Here is a 20,892-nt window from a genome sequence, read left to right on the forward strand (position 1 = left end):
CTTCAATTAAACCGAAATATCGGTCTTTGGCCCTGTGCAAAACAATCAGAATTTAAAGTCTTACCTCAGAATAAATGGATGTCACATTTCTGCTCTTGTTGTTGCGCAGCGCTTGGAGGAACTGCATTGCAAATAATAATATTCTCTTTTTTTTGTGATTTTAGTGACATTTTTCTTCAAAGAAGTGGAATGAAATGTGAAGTGCAACGAACTCTTTAGTTCAATAAAAAAATTAAATGTTTGAAAAATGCTTTTGAAATAGAAATTATTATTGGGGAACTTGTTGGAGAATAATTACAATAAATAAAATTCTTCATTATCTAATGATTATATTAATTGACAGTATACCTTATTCACCATCTTGACCAGTGTTGCCGACCGCCTACATCACACAACCGCACTCGGCTGCTACTACTGACCGACCGCTCTGCATGACGACTATTAGCGTACTGCACGCGACGACTACTGACAGAGTACAGCCCTCAACTAGACAGAGCTACAGACTCGCAACGACTGACTGACTGACTGACTGACTGAGAACCGCTCGCAACACTCGCGCGGTCCAGCGCAAACTCTCTGGTCACAGATGCTACAATGTCTCGCCATCGCTGCTATGTTACATTACATACGTGTTTCAGTGTCTTTTTCATTGGGGTAACGATCTTTGGCTCTTTTTATTCTGAATACAGGGCCAAAGGTCAACGCTGCTGCCCTTATACAATTTATCACGTTTCATTATGTCTGTTGCAATGTTACATACGGTTCATTCTTTCATTAATCTTATCGTTGGGTTTGTTTTGTAGGGACGTTAACATTCTTCTGGCACATTTTTATTATCATCGGACTCTCTGCTATTTGTGCAGGGAGGTTATACCTGGGTCCATTTCCATTTCCATTTACATTTTAATATTGATAGACGTTTTGTGTTCTTTTTTGTTTCTTGTTGTTTTTCCTTCTTTTTTTTTTGTTGTTTTTTTTTTTTTTTTGTTGTTTTGTTTTTCCCGCTCTCACCACCACCGCCGCATCACGCCTTCCGTTTTCTTGGTTTCTTTTCTGTTCTTCAACTGCTTCAACATCACCGCGCCCCATTTCCACACCACAGCCATCAGCCTCCAAGACGGGCAGGCGCAGTGTGCCATTTCCGGCGCACAAGCACACCCGTACGGTACTCTCCTCGCCCCCACGCCACCAACAACACAGCGACCACGCGGCTTTCAGGCACGGCACGGCACCGGCGAAATGCGCCGCCCCCGCCCCTCCGCGCATATCCGTCCGTCTCGCCACGTTCACTGACAGCCGCGTCTGCGGCTACACCACGACAACCACAACACAACACCGCTCCCCTCCCTGGCAACTCATTGTTTTTCTCCTCCTCTTTTGCACAAACCACAACGCCGAGCACAGGCGCAAGCCACCCACACCGCGCCCCTCCCCGTCCCGTCTTTGGCCGCCGCTCCTCGTTTGCCCCCTCCCATCTCCCGAAATGCCATGCCAGCAGCGTTACGCATGCCCCTCCCCTGTCCACACAACACTACCGCCAAACGAACAGCCTTCCGGGCCACATGCAGGGCACGCCCACCTCCAAACACTGCCAATTCACGGACGCACACACACACACACACACACTTTCTCGACACCTTTCTGTACGGAGGGTGCGTCATCTCGACCGTGACGGCAACTATCGACGATCCATTTCCCCCCACTGGTACAACATGTCCACCAACACCTACATACATCATTCAAGTACACAGACAATAGCATACACACAATGGGAGGGCACACGAACATGGACGGCACGGCACTGTCATACACTCTTCCTCAGAACCATATCAACAAACGTTACGTACATCCGGGAAAGCGAAAGCGAAAGCAAAAGCAAAAGCAAAAGCAAAAGCAAAGGCAAAAGCCCAATGCAGCCGTCAAAGGTAACGTTCACCACGGCAGACACTTGCAGCCGCGCCGCCGTTAAACGCATTTCAGTGCGGCTCCAATACGCCTCCGACGCGGGAACGTTCCGTTGCTCTACGAATGCGTTTCTCCCCTTTTTCCCTTCCTCTCTCTTTTGCCCCCCCTCTGTCCTTTCCTCCTTGCACTCTTGCCTCATTCCTCACGTTCTGCCCAGACATTCGACCGATCAAAGTCAACCTTTCGTTACCGTTCTCAGCGCGACGGTGTACAACAGTATGACGGGTGTGCCCAAGACTTCGGTTCAGTTGCGTGACGCCGGTCTATCGCGCCGATCGACAGTTACTCAGGGGGCGACGGATCGGACCACGTCACCGACACACAAAACACTTTCAAACAAACAAATACATACATACCGGATGGACACAGACAAACACGTGTACAGACATTCGCCAAACAAACGACCGCCGCCGCCGTCGTCGTCGTCTAGCGTCGCGCTTACTGTACTGCACTGGACACGCGTGCATCTTGAATGACGACATCGGTGTGCGTGCGTCGTACGCAATCAGTCAGACACGGCTATCAAAAATCAGAGTCGAATGGTACATCATCGTGCGTGTCGCCGTACACGTACAGTACAATACAACAACAATGCGTCTTAATGGCACGTTCATTTCAACGTCACTCACACACCTCCACGCTGCAGTTGCGTCGCACCATTGTCAAACTCGGCGTACGGCAAAGGGAATAGTGGGCGGCAAAAACAACCAAACAAAAACATTTCACATTTCACCCTCGCCATGTATGATGTGCAAAAAAACAAACCCGCAAACGGCCGTCGTTACGGCGACACAAAAGTCGCCGATCGCACTGTCCCCCCTCGCAGACAGGTAACACACACACACACACACCCCAACACCAATGGGTCAAAACCACTCCAACGAGGCGTGCCACCATTCCACGCCACGGCGACCAACCTCGTGGCCGTACCCCGCAACACGCTTTGACGCGCCCACAATCAAAATGCACACATACATCACAGCCGTCCACACAAACAACAACAACAATTCCGCCCTTCCCGCAAAAGGCAAGTTGGTGGCCCTGAAAAGGGCCGTTTTGCCGCTCTCGCAACGGAGGAGCCTTCTCCATCCTTCCATTCCAGAGCCACCTCCTTACTTGGAGCTCGTGTACTTGGTCACCGCCTTCGTGCCCTCGCTCACGGCGTGCTTGGCCAGCTCGCCAGGCAGCAACAGCCGCACAGCGGTCTGGATCTCGCGGGACGTGATGGTCGAGCGCTTGTTGTAGTGCGCCAGGCGAGAAGCCTCGGCCGCAATGCGCTCGAAAATGTCGTTCACGAAGCTGTTCATGATGCTCATCGCCTTCGACGAGATGCCCGTGTCAGGGTGCACCTGCTTCAGCACCTTGTAGATGTAGATGGCATAGCTCTCCTTCCTCTTGCGCTTCTTCTTCTTGTCGCCCTTCGAAATGTTCTTCTGCGCCTTGCCAGCCTTCTTGGCGGCCTTCCCGCTAGTCTTGGGCGGCATCTCGAACGAACGTACGGCAGCAGCAACACCAGTAGCAAGCGCTCCGCTCTAGTCAGCGTCTCCCCACACAGTGGCACCCGCCGCCAGCCGCCGCCGCACCTTTACCAGCTCGCCCTGTTGCGGCCGCCGACCAATGGGGCGCGCGCGCAACCGGCCGCCGCACCCGAGCCCATAAAGCACCCCCACCCCTGCTGCGCCGGCACGCACTCCGCTGCTCGACTCGCTGCCGCTCGCACCGGTCGTTTTCGTTTCCGTTTCGTGTGCACCGTCGCTAGCCCAATCGCCATGTCCGGACGCGGAAAGGGAGGCAAAGTCAAGGGCAAGTCAAAGTCCCGCTCAAGCAGGGCTGGGCTCCAGTTCCCGGTCGGCAGAATCCACCGCCTCCTGCGCAAGGGAAACTACGCAGAGCGCGTCGGCGCCGGGGCGCCCGTCTACCTCGCCGCCGTCATGGAGTACCTCGCGGCTGAGGTGCTCGAGCTGGCCGGAAACGCGGCCCGCGACAACAAGAAGACGCGCATCATCCCGCGCCACCTGCAGCTTGCCATCCGCAACGACGAGGAGCTCAACAAGCTCCTGTCGGGCGTCACCATCGCACAGGGTGGTGTCCTGCCCAACATCCAGGCCGTCCTGCTGCCAAAGAAGACCGAGAAGAAGGCCTAAAGGAGGCCAGGCAATCGCAGCGCCGCGTGCTCCCCTGCACGCAACGCGCTTTGCCGGCTCGGCTCGGCCCACAACAATCGGCCCTTTTCAGGGCCACCACACAAACCTACGTCCAAAGCAAAATTTCAGTCGTCCTCGCCGCACCTTGTTTTGTTTTTAACTTTGCACTTTCACAGCACAGCCGCCGCCGGCGCACGTCCGCCATCTTGTCGTCCACACAGCCCGTGTGGCCCAACACACACACACACACACATTTTGCACGGTCGCAGTCGCCTTCCAAACGACAACGGCAGCAATAATGACCATTGTTAAAGGGAGGCGTGTCGACACACCGCCCTCCACTCCCGCGCGCCGCAACGGCCGTCGACACGAACGAAACAGCTGATCCGGCCGCCTATGCCCACACGCCTAACACACAGAGCCAAACCACGCAAGCAAATAATCACCGCCTCTCGCACAACAACACACAGCCCGCCATCTCCATCGCGATCGATACAAAGACACACAATAACAAACACAAACGAAGCAGCTCCACTCTCACACACACACAGCCAGCCAGCCACATGACACGTTTCCTTTCCTTCTCCCCTCCCAGCCACATCACGTCGCTCAAACGGAAAGAAACAAACAACACAGCGCACACACGCAGCAACAACAACACAGACTCTTTCGCACTTTTCAACTTCCGAACAGTGTGGTGGCCCTGAAAAGGGCCGTTTTCTAGTCTCTCCCACCCACAAGCACGGCCGCGGGAAGGCCAGCGCCCGCTGCGACGCAGCCTAACCGCCGAAACCGTACAGGGTGCGCCCCTGCCTCTTCAGGGCGTACACCACGTCCATGGCCGTCACAGTCTTGCGCTTGGCGTGCTCAGTGTACGTCACCGCGTCGCGGATCACGTTCTCCAGGAACACCTTCAGCACCCCGCGGGTCTCCTCGTAGATCAGACCAGAGATGCGCTTCACGCCGCCCCTGCGAGCCAGGCGGCGGATGGCGGGCTTCGTGATGCCCTGGATGTTGTCGCGCAACACCTTGCGGTGCCGCTTGGCGCCACCCTTGCCGAGCCCCTTTCCTCCCTTGCCGCGGCCTGTCATCCTTCCTTCCTCGGGCAAAGCAAAACGTGCACAAACAGCAGCTGCAGCGGCTGGCGAGTCGGCTACGGTCTGCGCCCAGCCAGCTAGAGCATCTTCTACAGGGTTCGCCCTCTAACCCTGGTTGCCGGAGTATTTGCAGGCTTCCCCTGCATTGCCTCCATATCATCTCTCGACTAGTAGTTTCTTGCTTCTTCACTTTTTGTTAGTGTCTTCTTGTTGCCCTTTTCAGGTTTTGTTGTCTTCTGTGCTGACCGCGTTTGCGGGCAGCGGTGTTGGCCCATGTCGAGCCGACTGCACTTCTCCCGGCGCGGACGGCGCAGGGAGCGCCTCACTTCGGCTGCTGTTTAGCGGCCGCTTGTGTGGCCGTCAGCATGGCCTCCGCAACTCGCTGTAGCGTGTCGGCAAGCGCGCCCGCCGCCCCCCTATATAGACTCTGGCCCGCCCTCCCCCCACCACGCGCAACCGAGGGCATATAAGCGCAGCACGGAGGCGCGCGGGCCCGTTGTCTAGGCAGCACCGGACGCCGCGCCGCACCTAACCTCCACGCACGCCGCTCCGCTACCGCTACCGCTATGGCCCGCACAAAGCAAACGGCCCGCAAGTCCACCGGCGGAAAGGCGCCGCGCAAACAGCTCGCCACCAAGGCGGCGAGGAAGAGCGCGCCCGCCACCGGAGGCGTCAAGAAGCCCCACCGCTACAGGCCGGGCACCGTCGCCCTGCGAGAAATCAGGCGCTACCAGAAGAGCACAGAGCTGCTCATCCGCAAGCTGCCATTCCAGCGCCTAGTGCGCGAGATCGCCCAGGACTTCAAGACCGACCTGCGCTTCCAGAGCTCCGCAGTCATGGCCCTGCAGGAGGCCAGCGAGGCCTACCTCGTCGGCCTCTTCGAAGACACCAACCTGTGCGCAATCCACGCCAAGCGCGTCACCATCATGCCCAAGGACATCCAGCTCGCGCGCCGCATCCGCGGCGAGCGCGCCTAAACCGCGCCGCGGCACCGCACCGCACCGCACCGCACAAACAAAAACGGCCCTTTTCAGGGCCACTAACATCTCTCCGTCGCGAGCAAACTTTGTCGGTCGCCTGCCTCTCGCCCCGCAACCCAAAAACAAAAACCACCACTTCCCGTCCGTCCGCCACACCCGCTCACTCTGCCTGCCTGCTAGCAGCGCGCAACAATCACACATCATCCCTCCCCGGCGCTCAAAGCGCACAATACCCAACGGCCGACGTCACACCGCACGGGTGGCTGGCCGGCCGCCGCTTTCGTTTCGAAAACAAAAAAAACCCGCACTCCAACTCCGACGGCCAACGGCCAGGCAGGCGCGCTCGCTCGCTCTACACGCCACCGAAATCCCCCGCCGACTCCTTCCACATCTCAACGTGCCCCCCGTTGCAAAACATAACACACACACACAAAGAAACAAAACAAAGACCAGACACGACTCGACAAGACAGACATCCGAGAAGAACGAACGCAGGCAAGCCAACCAACGTATTCAAACAAAACAACGTGACAGAAAACCAACCGTCGGCCGCCGCCACAAACACGGCGACAATCAACCACGACAACAACAACAACAACAACAACACCGCTTACCGCTACCGCCGCCCACACCCGCCACCGACCCCCGCAATCCAACCACCACGGCACGCAAACAGCATCCCCACGGGCATACAGAAACGCCAGACAGACAGACACCCACACCAGACGCTACACGACAATCAAAACCTTCCCCGACGTGCTTTGATGGCCCTGAGAAGGGCCGTTTTGGGCCGCGCGTCTCTTGCGCGCCACTAGACGACGACGGGGGGTGGGGACGACGGAGTCAAGCGCCAAACCCTTCCTTTCTCCCATCTCTTTCTCCTCTACTCTACTTCTTCTTCTTGGGCGAAGCCTTCGCCTTAGACGGCGTCGTCGCCTTCTTCGGGCGCGGCGCCTTCGGCTTCTTCGTCGGAACCTTGGCGGCCTTCTTCGCCTTCGACGGCGACTTGGCCTTGGCCGGCTTGGCCGCAGCCGCCTTCTTCGCACCCGCGGGAGCGGCCGACGCCGCAGACGCCTTCTTGGCGGCGCCCGCCTTCCGACCGGTCGCCGCCTTCACGCCACCAGCCTTCTTTGCGCCGGCCGCACGGGCGCCCTTCTTCTCCTTGCTGGCCGGAGCGGCGCGCTTCTTCTTGGCACCGCCAGCACGAGCCTTGCCGCCCTCGGCCGCCCCCCCGCCGCCGGCGCCGGCAAGCTTGAACGAGCCGGACGCGCCCTTCCCCTTCGTCTGCACCAGCTCGCCCGCCACGACGGCCGACTTGAGGTACTTCTTGATAAACGGCGCCAGCTTCTCCGCGTCCAGCTTGTAGTGCGCGGCTATGTACTTCTTGATCGCCTGCAGCGACGACCCGCCGCGCTCCTTCAGACTCTTGATGGCGGCCGTCACCATCTCAGAGGTGCGCGGGTGCGCAGGCTTGGCGCGCGGCTTCTTCGCAGACGACGCAGACTTGGCCTTCTTCGTAGTGCCGGTGGCGGCGGGTGCCGCAGCAGTCTCGTTCGTAGCCGCCTGATCTGCCATTTCGACGACGCGCGTAACACACAGCGAGAGCGAGAGCGAGCGGGACGGCAGGCAGGCACGCAAGCACAGCACAGCAGCAGAGCAGAGAATCACAAGGCCCAGCCAGTGTCGCGGGCGGGCGCGGACGGCCGAGAGAGCGGCCGCCACTCTGCGCGCCGCCGCGCCGCGCCTCCCGCGCTTGCTACCGCCCAACGTCCGACAGCCTGTGCGGAGCAGCCCCAAACCTGCGCCACAACCGCCCGCGCCTTTCAAACCACCGAGGATGGGGCTACACACAGCCACACCACAGTCGCCAACCAGTCGCCACGGCAGCGCCGCAAACCACGGCCAAACTGCAGCTACCGCGCGCTACAGCCTGGGTCGGCCCGCCGAGAATCGCCGCCCCCGCCCAAATGCCGCCCCCACAGCCCCAGCCGACGACCCGCCACAATGGCCAAACCTTCGGCAAAACTCCCACACCGTCGCCGCGGCAGCCCGGCCAGCGCGGCCGGCGCCACAGCCACACAAGCCGAGGCGTGCGGCGATGACGGCCGTGCAAACGCGCCTCCGCCGCCCCATCGCCTTCCGTCGCCCTCCCGCCGTTTCCCGATCGGCCCGCAGCCGTCGGGCCACATCGCGCGCCGTCCTCCTCCTCTCGCCCGCCAACATTCACAGCCGTTTCTTCAACAATTGCCCGCCGCAAACGGACGCCGCCTGCGCAACAGGCGCCGCCGCCCCTCGCCGCTTCCGACCCAACCCCTCGACCGAGGCAAACCGCAATCCGAATCTACAGACCAACCCAATCTGCCGTCAGCACACACGACAGCCGACCTTACACGTTACGCGTTACACATTACGTTTACACGTCTAGGTTAGGTTAGGTTAGGTTAGGTTAGGTGGACGTGGGTTAGGTTAAGGGGACTTGGGTTAGGTTAAGCGTCAAACTTAGGTTAAGCATTCAAACACGTCAGGCGTCACAGGCTAGGTTAGGTTAGGTTACACGTTAGGTTAAGGGGTCAGTGCTAGGTTAAGAAGCGTCAAACGTAGGTTAAAAAAAAAAAAAAAAGCGTTCAAACGTGAGGCGTGAGCCGGACAGCTTACCTTACGTAGACGTTAGGGGCTCACAGGCTGAGCTCACCTCGCCACACCACGGGTTAGGTTCGGTTCGCTCGGCTCAGCGTAAAGCGCCGAGGTCAGGGTTACGTTCGTTCACCTTCGGGCGCCACACTTTCGGTTGAAAGGTCGCGACGGGACGACGTCGGCAGGCACGCCGCAAACGAACAAAAACGTACAGACGACGTCGAAAACCGCCGACAGACGGGGGAGCAGCACGACCACGACCAGATACCGAGCGCGAACCAGACACACGCGAACCACCCCCACCGGCCAAAGGGCACCACACAACAACCCAGAGCACCACGTGTCGACACCAGAGCAACCCGCCGCTCACGCGACATGGCTGGCACCGAAGGGCAACCGCCCGCAACTGCGCTTTCCGCGCCGGCCCGGATGCACGTCGTGCTACAACAACACCACTACCGTACACAGCCGCTGTTCACAACATCACTATCATGCGCGCCCGCGGCTCGCCGCCGTCGCAGCCGCAGCCCCAACGCCAGCACTTTTGCACCACCATTCACACGCACCGCAACACAGCTCGCCGACACAGCCGAACAAAACAAACACCACACAACAACAGCAACAACGCCGCCGCCTCTACTTGTGCCGGCGACCCACCCCGCCGATGGCGCACCTTTCGCCAGCCGGCAATCGACACACACGCACCCACCCACCCACCCACCCGGGGCCCAGTGCAAAACACAAAAAAAACACACAAAAACAAAACAACACAAACGACACGGGAAGCGCACACCGCCACTTCGCGCGCACGCCACCAACCAGTCGTCGTCTCAAAATAACAAACACAAACAAAATAAACTAACAACTAGGGCAACACAAAACAAAAACGCCTCGCACGAACCGCCCACAAAAAGGACAAGCACACGCACAGCCTCTGCTGACGACCACGACGCAGCGGCACGCTGCTCCTGTCCCGCGCCCCGCGCCCCACTCGATTCACAACTCACGCGACACCGTCAACGACGGGCTCGCTTCCCGCAACCTACCACCTTTCCGCCACGACGCACAGCCCCAGCCCCACCCGACGACGCCCGTGGCAACGACTGCACTTCCACCACCGCCTCCCCCTTCCCCCCCAAAACACACACACACACACACACACACACACACAGCCAGCCAAAAACGCACTCGCGACCCACACATGCACGTGCATCGGCACACGCCAACCAGTCAACGTCGACAACCACACGCAAGGCTCGAAACGAAACCGGCGTCCTTCCACGTTGCCATCAAGCTACGCGACACAAGACACAAGGAACCAACACAACAGCCGGCCCCACTAATTCCCACTCTCACGCCGCAAAAAGCACACCGAAACCGCCAAACGCACGCACATTCCCCTTCGCACTGACACCGACCGGCTCGCTACCACACACCTCTCGGCAGCCGTTTCACGCCAATTCGCCACACCGCCCACACAGTCGACAAGCGCCCGCCCTGTACGGCACACGCAACGACGCAGCGCAGCAAAGGGCGCCCGCAACACATACCTCTCCTCCCTCTCTCTCTCCGCCGCCCGACGCGCCAACCGCCACACCACACCGCCAGCCACTCGCAAATTGTGCACTGCCACCAGCCACACGTCCAACACGCCGCGCCGCCTCCGGCCACCCGCCAGGGGGCGCTCACGTCCGCGACAACAGCGCGGCCCGCCGGGCCGGGCCGAACCGAACCGAACCGGGCCGCCGCTGCTCTGCACTCGGCACGGCCACACCCTGCTGCAGACTGGGCTCGTCTCTCTGTACGCGTCTGCCTGCGCATCAACACAACAACGACCTTTTTTTTTTTTTTTTCTCCCTCTCTACCGCCACCCCTTCTTCTCGCGTTTTTACTCGTTGTTGCAGCAGCGGCGCACACCTACACATCCACAGCCCCAGCCGAGCCGGCCTCACCTCAGGGCCCGCCGCCAGCGTCTCCTCCTCGGGCACAGGTGCGGTGCTGTGGCCGCCCATCCAACCGCATTGCTGGCCGTCCAGCCGCCAGGCGTTCCCACTGCCGCGAGCCACGCCGCGCACCGACCCTGCTGCAGAAAACGAAGCATAGCCAGAGACCGACCGGTACACAAAGCAAGCCGTCGCCTCGCCTCTTGTCCTTCCTGCCTTCCTTCCGCCCCCGCCCTTCTCACACCACCGCCTCTCCACTTTCGCCCCCCCCCCCTCCTTTTTTTTGTTTTTTTTGTTTTCTTCTTTCTTTCTTTCTTTGGCCCTCTCTCCTTCCAGCCATGGCGGTTACGGCACCGCCTGCAGCGGCAGATTTTTTGCGCCCACAAGCCTACTCCTACCACCATTAACCTTGCCCTGCCCTGCCCATCAACGTCGCAGTCGAACCGACGCTTGCCAACACACTGCCCACGTTCCTTTCTCTTTTCGGCCTACGCCCATTACGCGCCGCCGCCACAGCACCTTCCCTTCCCACAACACACCGACGTCACCACACGCACCCAAAACAGGGGCCACGACCGTGTTCCTCGCCCACTCCCATCCCGCACGGTACGCACATTCCCAACTACTACCGCGCACCCTCCCTTTCCAATCTGTGTGTCTCTCTGTGTCTGTGTCCTGTCCGCGCGTGACGCCTCTCAACATCCGCCGTCCCCCGTCCCGTTTTCGCCCCCATGCCGTCGTCGCGCCGCCCCTGTCCGCCCCGCACCACACCATACACCGCTGCTTGTCCCGGCCGTTGCCACCAAAGGCGCCGACCGCAAACGCGCCACGCCGCAGCCCCCGTGCGTCTCGCGCTCGCTTGCATCTCCGTGCCGGCGCTGCCTCTCTTCCCGCTCGCACTCGACCTCGACAACACAGTCTTTGGCTCCGCCACTGCGTGTTCCGGTGGTACGCACGCTGCAACACCTACGTATTCATTACCAGAGCGATGGCGAGGCATGACAGCATCTCTGTCTGACCAGAGAGTTATTTATCGTTGCTAGTCGGCGCTTGGACCGCGCCAGACGACAGTAGTGGCACGCACCGGGTCGCCAGGAACAGTTGTTATATATATTGTAGCGCGAGTCGGGAGAGGTAGTAGTCGGTCGACAGTAGTAGCGGGTGGACGGTTGTACTGAGCGGGCGTCGGCGGCGTGCTCTGCTCGTCTCGCGACTCTGGTCACGGTTCGGGACGATGTATAGTATATTGTGTTATAATCAAAAGGTAGTGTGAAGCTGCATTGCGCAAATCTGATAACGTATGTTCATTGTACTTATTTTGTTCAACAACAAACAAAAGCCCCACTATTACTTTTTTCTAAAGTAACTCTTGTCTTTTAACGAAAAACATTCACTTTTTAAAGACTACTTCCTATGGCATTTCCCTCCAAGGAGTGCAATTAATTACCAGCCAGCACTCATTCATTGCACACAGCTGTGTAAGGGGTATCTACAATTGAGGGGCGGATATAAATGCAATTTTTTTTTTTTTTTTTTTTTTTTTTTTTTTGTTTTTTGTGTGTGTTGTAACCTCCCCGCAAATTTTAAACTAATGGACAATGTTATTTACGGACGCTAATGGACATTGCGCTAATTGTAACCTCGCCCACAATGAGAGGTATTGAAAATGGCAACAAAAATGTGAAATTCGCAATCTGACTCAAATATAAATTCTTCACAACATTTAAAGTCCGTTCAGCGACAGGAAACTTCAATTAAACCGAAATATCGGTCTTTGGCCCTGTGCAAAACAATCAGAATTTAAAGTCTTACCTCAGAATAAATGGATGTCACATTTCTGCTCTTGTTGTTGCGCAGCGCTTGGAGGAACTGCATTGCAAATAATAATATTCTCTTTTTTTTGTGATTTTAGTGACATTTTTCTTCAAAGAAGTGGAATGAAATGTGAAGTGCAACGAACTCTTTAGTTCAATAAAAAAATTAAATGTTTGAAAAATGCTTTTGAAATAGAAATTATTATTGGGGAACTTGTTGGAGAATAATTACAATAAATAAAATTCTTCATTATCTAATGATTATATTAATTGACAGTATACCTTATTCACCATCTTGACCAGTGTTGCCGACCGCCTACATCACACAACCGCACTCGGCTGCTACTACTGACCGACCGCTCTGCATGACGACTATTAGCGTACTGCACGCGACGACTACTGACAGAGTACAGCCCTCAACTAGACAGAGCTACAGACTCGCAACGACTGACTGACTGACTGACTGACTGAGAACCGCTCGCAACACTCGCGCGGTCCAGCGCAAACTCTCTGGTCACAGATGCTACAATGTCTCGCCATCGCTGCTATGTTACATTACATACGTGTTTCAGTGTCTTTTTCATTGGGGTAACGATCTTTGGCTCTTTTTATTCTGAATACAGGGCCAAAGGTCAACGCTGCTGCCCTTATACAATTTATCACGTTTCATTATGTCTGTTGCAATGTTACATACGGTTCATTCTTTCATTAATCTTATCGTTGGGTTTGTTTTGTAGGGACGTTAACATTCTTCTGGCACATTTTTATTATCATCGGACTCTCTGCTATTTGTGCAGGGAGGTTATACCTGGGTCCATTTCCATTTCCATTTACATTTTAATATTGATAGACGTTTTGTGTTCTTTTTTGTTTCTTGTTGTTTTTCCTTCTTTTTTTTTTGTTGTTTTTTTTTTTTTTTGTTGTTTTGTTTTTCCCGCTCTCACCACCACCGCCGCATCACGCCTTCCGTTTTCTTGGTTTCTTTTCTGTTCTTCAACTGCTTCAACATCACCGCGCCCCATTTCCACACCACAGCCATCAGCCTCCAAGACGGGCAGGCGCAGTGTGCCATTTCCGGCGCACAAGCACACCCGTACGGTACTCTCCTCGCCCCCACGCCACCAACAACACAGCGACCACGCGGCTTTCAGGCACGGCACGGCACCGGCGAAATGCGCCGCCCCCGCCCCTCCGCGCATATCCGTCCGTCTCGCCACGTTCACTGACAGCCGCGTCTGCGGCTACACCACGACAACCACAACACAACACCGCTCCCCTCCCTGGCAACTCATTGTTTTTCTCCTCCTCTTTTGCACAAACCACAACGCCGAGCACAGGCGCAAGCCACCCACACCGCGCCCCTCCCCGTCCCGTCTTTGGCCGCCGCTCCTCGTTTGCCCCCTCCCATCTCCCGAAATGCCATGCCAGCAGCGTTACGCATGCCCCTCCCCTGTCCACACAACACTACCGCCAAACGAACAGCCTTCCGGGCCACATGCAGGGCACGCCCACCTCCAAACACTGCCAATTCACGGACGCACACACACACACACACACACTTTCTCGACACCTTTCTGTACGGAGGGTGCGTCATCTCGACCGTGACGGCAACTATCGACGATCCATTTCCCCCCACTGGTACAACATGTCCACCAACACCTACATACATCATTCAAGTACACAGACAATAGCATACACACAATGGGAGGGCACACGAACATGGACGGCACGGCACTGTCATACACTCTTCCTCAGAACCATATCAACAAACGTTACGTACATCCAGGAAAGCGAAAGCGAAAGCAAAAGCAAAAGCAAAAGCAAAAGCAAAGGCAAAAGCCCAATGCAGCCGTCAAAGGTAACGTTCACCACGGCAGACACTTGCAGCCGCGCCGCCGTTAAACGCATTTCAGTGCGGCTCCAATACGCCTCCGACGCGGGAACGTTCCGTTGCTCTACGAATGCGTTTCTCCCCTTTTTCCCTTCCTCTCTCTTTTGCCCCCCCTCTGTCCTTTCCTCCTTGCACTCTTGCCTCATTCCTCACGTTCTGCCCAGACATTCGACCGATCAAAGTCAACCTTTCGTTACCGTTCTCAGCGCGACGGTGTACAACAGTATGACGGGTGTGCCCAAGACTTCGGTTCAGTTGCGTGACGCCGGTCTATCGCGCCGATCGACAGTTACTCAGGGGGCGACGGATCGGACCACGTCACCGACACACAAAACACTTTCAAACAAACAAATACATACATACCGGATGGACACAGACAAACACGTGTACAGACATTCGCCAAACAAACGACCGCCGCCGCCGTCGTCGTCGTCTAGCGTCGCGCTTACTGTACTGCACTGGACACGCGTGCATCTTGAATGACGACATCGGTGTGCGTGCGTCGTACGCAATCAGTCAGACACGGCTATCAAAAATCAGAGTCGAATGGTACATCATCGTGCGTGTCGCCGTACACGTACAGTACAATACAACAACAATGCGTCTTAATGGCACGTTCATTTCAACGTCACTCACACACCTCCACGCTGCAGTTGCGTCGCACCATTGTCAAACTCGGCGTACGGCAAAGGGAATAGTGGGCGGCAAAAACAACCAAACAAAAACATTTCACATTTCACCCTCGCCATGTATGATGTGCAAAAAAACAAACCCGCAAACGGCCGTCGTTACGGCGACACAAAAGTCGCCGATCGCACTGTCCCCCCTCGCAGACAGGTAACACACACACACACACCCCAACACCAATGGGTCAAAACCACTCCAACGAGGCGTGCCACCATTCCACGCCACGGCGACCAACCTCGTGGCCGTACCCCGCAACACGCTTTGACGCGCCCACAATCAAAATGCACACATACATCACAGCCGTCCACACAAACAACAACAACAATTCCGCCCTTCCCGCAAAAGGCAAGTTGGTGGCCCTGAAAAGGGCCGTTTTGCCGCTCTCGCAACGGAGGAGCCTTCTCCATCCTTCCATTCCAGAGCCACCTCCTTACTTGGAGCTCGTGTACTTGGTCACCGCCTTCGTGCCCTCGCTCACGGCGTGCTTGGCCAGCTCGCCAGGCAGCAACAGCCGCACAGCGGTCTGGATCTCGCGGGACGTGATGGTCGAGCGCTTGTTGTAGTGCGCCAGGCGAGAAGCCTCGGCCGCAATGCGCTCGAAAATGTCGTTCACGAAGCTGTTCATGATGCTCATCGCCTTCGACGAGATGCCCGTGTCAGGGTGCACCTGCTTCAGCACCTTGTAGATGTAGATGGCATAGCTCTCCTTCCTCTTGCGCTTCTTCTTCTTGCCGCCCTTCGAAATGTTCTTCTGCGCCTTGCCAGCCTTCTTGGCGGCCTTCCCGCTAGTCTTGGGCGGCATCTCGAACGAACGTACGGCAGCAGCAACACCAGTAGCAAGCGCTCCGCTCTAGTCAGCGTCTCCCCACACAGTGGCACCCGCCGCCAGCCGCCGCCGCACCTTTACCAGCTCGCCCTGTTGCGGCCGCCGACCAATGGGGCGCGCGCGCGACCGGCCGCCGCACCCGAGCCCATAAAGCACCCCCACCCCTGCTGCGCCGGCACGCACTCCGCTGCTCGACTCGCTGCCGCTCGCACCGGTCGTTTTCGTTTCCGTTTCGTGTGCACCGTCGCTAGCCCAATCGCCATGTCCGGACGCGGAAAGGGAGGCAAAGTCAAGGGCAAGTCAAAGTCCCGCTCAAGCAGGGCTGGGCTCCAGTTCCCGGTCGGCAGAATCCACCGCCTCCTGCGCAAGGGAAACTACGCAGAGCGCGTCGGCGCCGGGGCGCCCGTCTACCTCGCCGCCGTCATGGAGTACCTCGCGGCTGAGGTGCTCGAGCTGGCCGGAAACGCGGCCCGCGACAACAAGAAGACGCGCATCATCCCGCGCCACCTGCAGCTTGCCATCCGCAACGACGAGGAGCTCAACAAGCTCCTGTCGGGCGTCACCATCGCACAGGGTGGTGTCCTGCCCAACATCCAGGCCGTCCTGCTGCCAAAGAAGACCGAGAAGAAGGCCTAAAGGAGGCCAGGCAATCGCAGCGCCGCGTGCTCCCCTGCACGCAACGCGCTTTGCCGGCTCGGCTCGGCCCACAACAATCGGCCCTTTTCAGGGCCACCACACAAACCTACGTCCAAAGCAAAATTTCAGTCGTCCTCGCCGCACCTTGTTTTGTTTTTAACTTTGCACTTTCACAGCACAGCCGCCGCCGGCGCACGTCCGCCATCTTGTCGTCCACACAGCCCGTGTGGCCCAACACACACACACACACACATTTTGCACGGTCGCAGTCGCCTTCCAAACGACAACGGCAGCAATAATGACCATTGTTAAAGGGAGGCGTGTCGACACACCGCCCTCCACTCCCGCGCGCCGCAACGGCCGTCGACACGAACGAAACAGCTGATCCGGCCGCCTATGCCCACACGCCTAACACACAGAGCCAAACCACGCAAGCAAATAATCACCGCCTCTCGCACAACAACACACAGCCCGCCATCTCCATCGCGATCGATACAAAGACACACAATAACAAACACAAACGAAGCAGCTCCACTCTCACACACACACAGCCAGCCAGCCACATGACACGTTTCCTTTCCTTCTCCCCTCCCAGCCACATCACGTCGCTCAAACGGAAAGAAACAAACAACACAGCGCACACACGCAGCAACAACAACACAGACTCTTTCGCACTTTTCAACTTCCGAACAGTGTGGTGGCCCTGAAAAGGGCCGTTTTCTAGTCTCTCCCACCCACAAGCACGGCCGCGGGAAGGCCAGCGCCCGCTGCGACGCAGCCTAACCGCCGAAACCGTACAGGGTGCGCCCCTGCCTCTTCAGGGCGTACACCACGTCCATGGCCGTCACAGTCTTGCGCTTGGCGTGCTCAGTGTACGTCACCGCGTCGCGGATCACGTTCTCCAGGAACACCTTCAGCACCCCGCGGGTCTCCTCGTAGATCAGACCAGAGATGCGCTTCACGCCGCCCCTGCGAGCCAGGCGGCGGATGGCGGGCTTCGTGATGCCCTGGATGTTGTCGCGCAACACCTTGCGGTGCCGCTTGGCGCCACCCTTGCCGAGCCCCTTTCCTCCCTTGCCGCGGCCTGTCATCCTTCCTTCCTCGGGCAAAGCAAAACGTGCACAAACAGCAGCTGCAGCGGCTGGCGAGTCGGCTACGGTCTGCGCCCAGCCACTGCATCATGTCGAGGAATACCTGTGCTACCCTCCGTCGGGGGACAGGTCCTCGTCTTCTTTCGTGAAGTTCTGATCGCCTTTCGCGATCTTGCCTTCATCAGGTTGGATTCTTATTAATTTCGAAGCTTTGGGTTGTCGAAGTTGCTCTGCATCCTGAGCTGAGGTTGGTATGATGCTTGCCTCACCTTAGTGAGGCAGTTTGACTTCGTTGCTACTGCTGAGTAGCTCTTCTTTAATCCTGTTGTCCGTCGATTCGACGTCGCAGCAGGTCAGGCCAGCGAAGCGTTGCCCGCCAGTGTGGCCTATTGCCGAGCCCGCGCACCAGGGGGTTTGGTGACAGTTCGGCTTTTTCATAGAAGCTGGCCGCCAGTACTTTGTATCGCTGTCTGAGCGGTGGAACGTCTGCAAGCCTGTGTAATTCCTCCGACGGGAAGTCCCATGGGAGGTGGAGTGCTAACCTGAGGGCTCTATTTTGAATTGTCTGGAGTCTCCTTAGGTTTGTTTCGGCCGTATTACCCCATACTACGGCCGCGTATTCCAGTAGTGGTCGAATGGCGGCCTTGTAGAGAGTGAGGCCGACCTGCTCCGGAAGCGTGGAGGTCGGGTTTAGTAGGGGGTATAGCAGTTTCAATCGCCCCAGTGCTTTCCCCCTAATTTCTTCAATGTGTTGCCTCCAAGTAAGTCGACGGTCCAGTGTGACCCCCAGGTATTTAGCTGTAGCACTCCATGGGACTGGGACTCCCCGTACTGCGACGTTTGGAGTGTCTTCACGCACGTGGCGCGTAGCAACAATGAGGGCTTGGGATTTCTCCCCATTATATGCTAGGCGCCACTTTGTTGCCCACTCGGTGAGGGCGTCTGTGGCTGATTGCAGTCGCCGCTGGAGTGCATTGACGCACCAACTACGGCTGAAGATCGCTGTGTCGTCCGCATACAGAGCGAGATGTGTGCGGTCTGTATGCGGAAGGTCAGCGGTGTAGACGGAGTAAAGCGTCGGCCCAAGGACCGAGCCTTGAGGTACACCCGCAAGAACCTGGCGCTCCGTGGAAATTCCACTATCTACCCGAACGTGAAACGTTCTGCCCTCTAGGTAGCTCTTGATGAGCTTCACGTGTGACACAGGTACCCCCAGGTCAAGTAGCTTGAACAGGAGGCCGTCATGCCACACGGAGTCGAAGGCACGAGACACGTCGAGTAGGAGAGCGCCGAAGTACTCACGTCGGTCGATGGCACCGAACGCTTCCTCCGTTAGGCGCAGCAGTTGGTGCGTTGTTGCGTGATGTCTCCGGAAGCCGAACTGCTCGTTTGGTAAAATGCCTTCCGCTTCCATATGGGCCTGTAGGCGGACTAGATAAAGTCTTTCAAAGATCTTCGACAATGCCGGAAGCAGACTTATCGGCCGGTAGTTTTTCGGTTGGCGTGCGTCCTTGCCCGGTTTGGGAAGGGCGATCACCTCTGCGTGCTTCCAGCAAGTCGGGAAAGTCTTCGTCTGTAGCACTTGGTTGAAAATGCGTCGATGAGGTGATAAAGATGAAGCCGCTGCGCACCAGAGGTCGCGGCCCCCTGACGCTTGTGATAGCGAATAACACGCCTGAAAACAGGAAACTGTTCCAGCTGACAAGAATAGGGAACGTGGAGGTGCGAGCCGAGGAACTGAGAAACAAATCGGCATACGCGCAATGTTATCGCTGCCTCGAACCCGGACACGTCAAAAAGTACTGCCGCATGCCGGACTATTGTGTAAAGTGCGGCGAAAACCATTCCACAGAATCGTGTGCTCTCAAAGGTGTCCCACACCAAGACTTCACTCCCAAGTGCAAGTTGTGCTCAGGCGCCCACGTAGCCAGCTTTCGCGGCTGCCCAGTGCTCCTGAGTTACGGCGATCGCGCGCGCGGGAAAGCACAGCAGAAACCACAAAGGAACCCGGCCACGAGTTCCCGCCAGCCGACGGCCACCTCCGCGAACAAAGGAAGGAGAGGTCGTCGCACCCGCCGCGGCAGGGGAAGGAATGCGGACACGCGAGCTGCACAAGGTCAGTCGCACAATAGCACCCCTCGCCGCCCTGCCCCGCCTGCTCCTCATGCCGTCCAGACGTCCACAAGCAATGGAGGACAAGCTCCACCCATCGCTGCGCCGCGAGCCCGCAGGCCTCCCACTGCCGGCCCAGCAGCGAGCCAGCAGCAGGTAGCGACGCACGCTGAGCCGCAGCAACGCCAGCTAGCTCCGCCCCCTGCGCCGCAGCCGGGCACCGCGAGCCAACCAGCTCCGCCGGCGCCCGACCCAGCCAGCATGACCGACTTCCCACGGCCAAGATGGAGGCAGCCCAACAGCCACAACACAGCCGTCCGCCATGCTGTCGACAGACAAAATGGCGCGCACGCCGCACGAGAGCAGGCAGCCCCGCCTCCAGCTCCGCCAGGTAACACCGGCAGCCAACCAGCACCGCCCGCGCCCGCGGCAGCCAGCATGGCTGACCCGCCGCGTTCAAGATGGCGGCTGCCGGACAGCCGCGCCGCAGCGCCCCGCCATGATGTCGGCACCCGACAAGATGGCGCGTACCGGCCGCCGGCCGTCCGCCATGTTGTCGGCCCCAGCGCTGACGACGGACGCATAGACAGAATTCTCTGCTGCATGGAGAAGATGCTGCAGCAGATGTCAGAGCTCATGGCCGTGGTGCAACACGTAGCATCCGCCATCAAACCTGCAGTATCTCATCATGCCTGAGCGCGCAAGAAACCTAAAAATCTGCATCTTCAATGCAGAGGGTCTCAACAAGCAGGGCGCCGAATTCAGGCAGATGATCAGAGAAGAAGACATCGACATCTGCCTGGTCACGGAGTCCCACCTCAAGCCAGGCGTGCGAGTGGGTGTAGCGAACTACAAATGCTACAGACACGACAGGCCGACGCACGGCGGGGGCACGGCCGTGTACGTGCGACGCACGCTGGCACACCACCAAGTACCTACTCCAGAACTGACAGCGATGGAAGCAGCAGCCGTCGCAGTCGAAACGGGAGTAGGGAAAATTACCTTCTGCGCCGTATACAGGCCGCCAAGGAGGGCGCTAAACGCAGCAGACGCAAACGCTTTACTGTCGCTC

General features: G+C 57.7%; 1 protein-coding gene across 1 annotated transcript; it reads left to right on the forward strand.

Moving 5' to 3' along the window:
* The first annotated feature begins 19,322 nt into the window (after positions 1 to 19,322).
* Positions 19,323 to 20,516, forward strand: LOC126443459 (atherin-like). The gene has a single exon (XM_050090952.1). The coding sequence runs from the start codon at positions 19,323 to 19,325 to the stop codon at positions 20,514 to 20,516; it is 1,194 nt and encodes a 397-aa protein (XP_049946909.1).
* The last annotated feature ends 376 nt before the right edge of the window (positions 20,517 to 20,892 follow it).

This window comes from Schistocerca serialis, unplaced genomic scaffold, assembly GCF_023864345.2.
Source record: "Schistocerca serialis cubense isolate TAMUIC-IGC-003099 unplaced genomic scaffold, iqSchSeri2.2 HiC_scaffold_15, whole genome shotgun sequence".
NCBI classification, from domain to species: Eukaryota; Metazoa; Arthropoda; class Insecta; order Orthoptera; family Acrididae; genus Schistocerca; species Schistocerca serialis.

What these genes read in the sequence shown, in the direction of transcription:
- LOC126443459 (XM_050090952.1), top strand. Translation starts at nt 19,323, where the DNA reads ATGAAGCCGCTGCGCACCAGAGGTCGCGGCCCCCTGACGCTTGTGATA.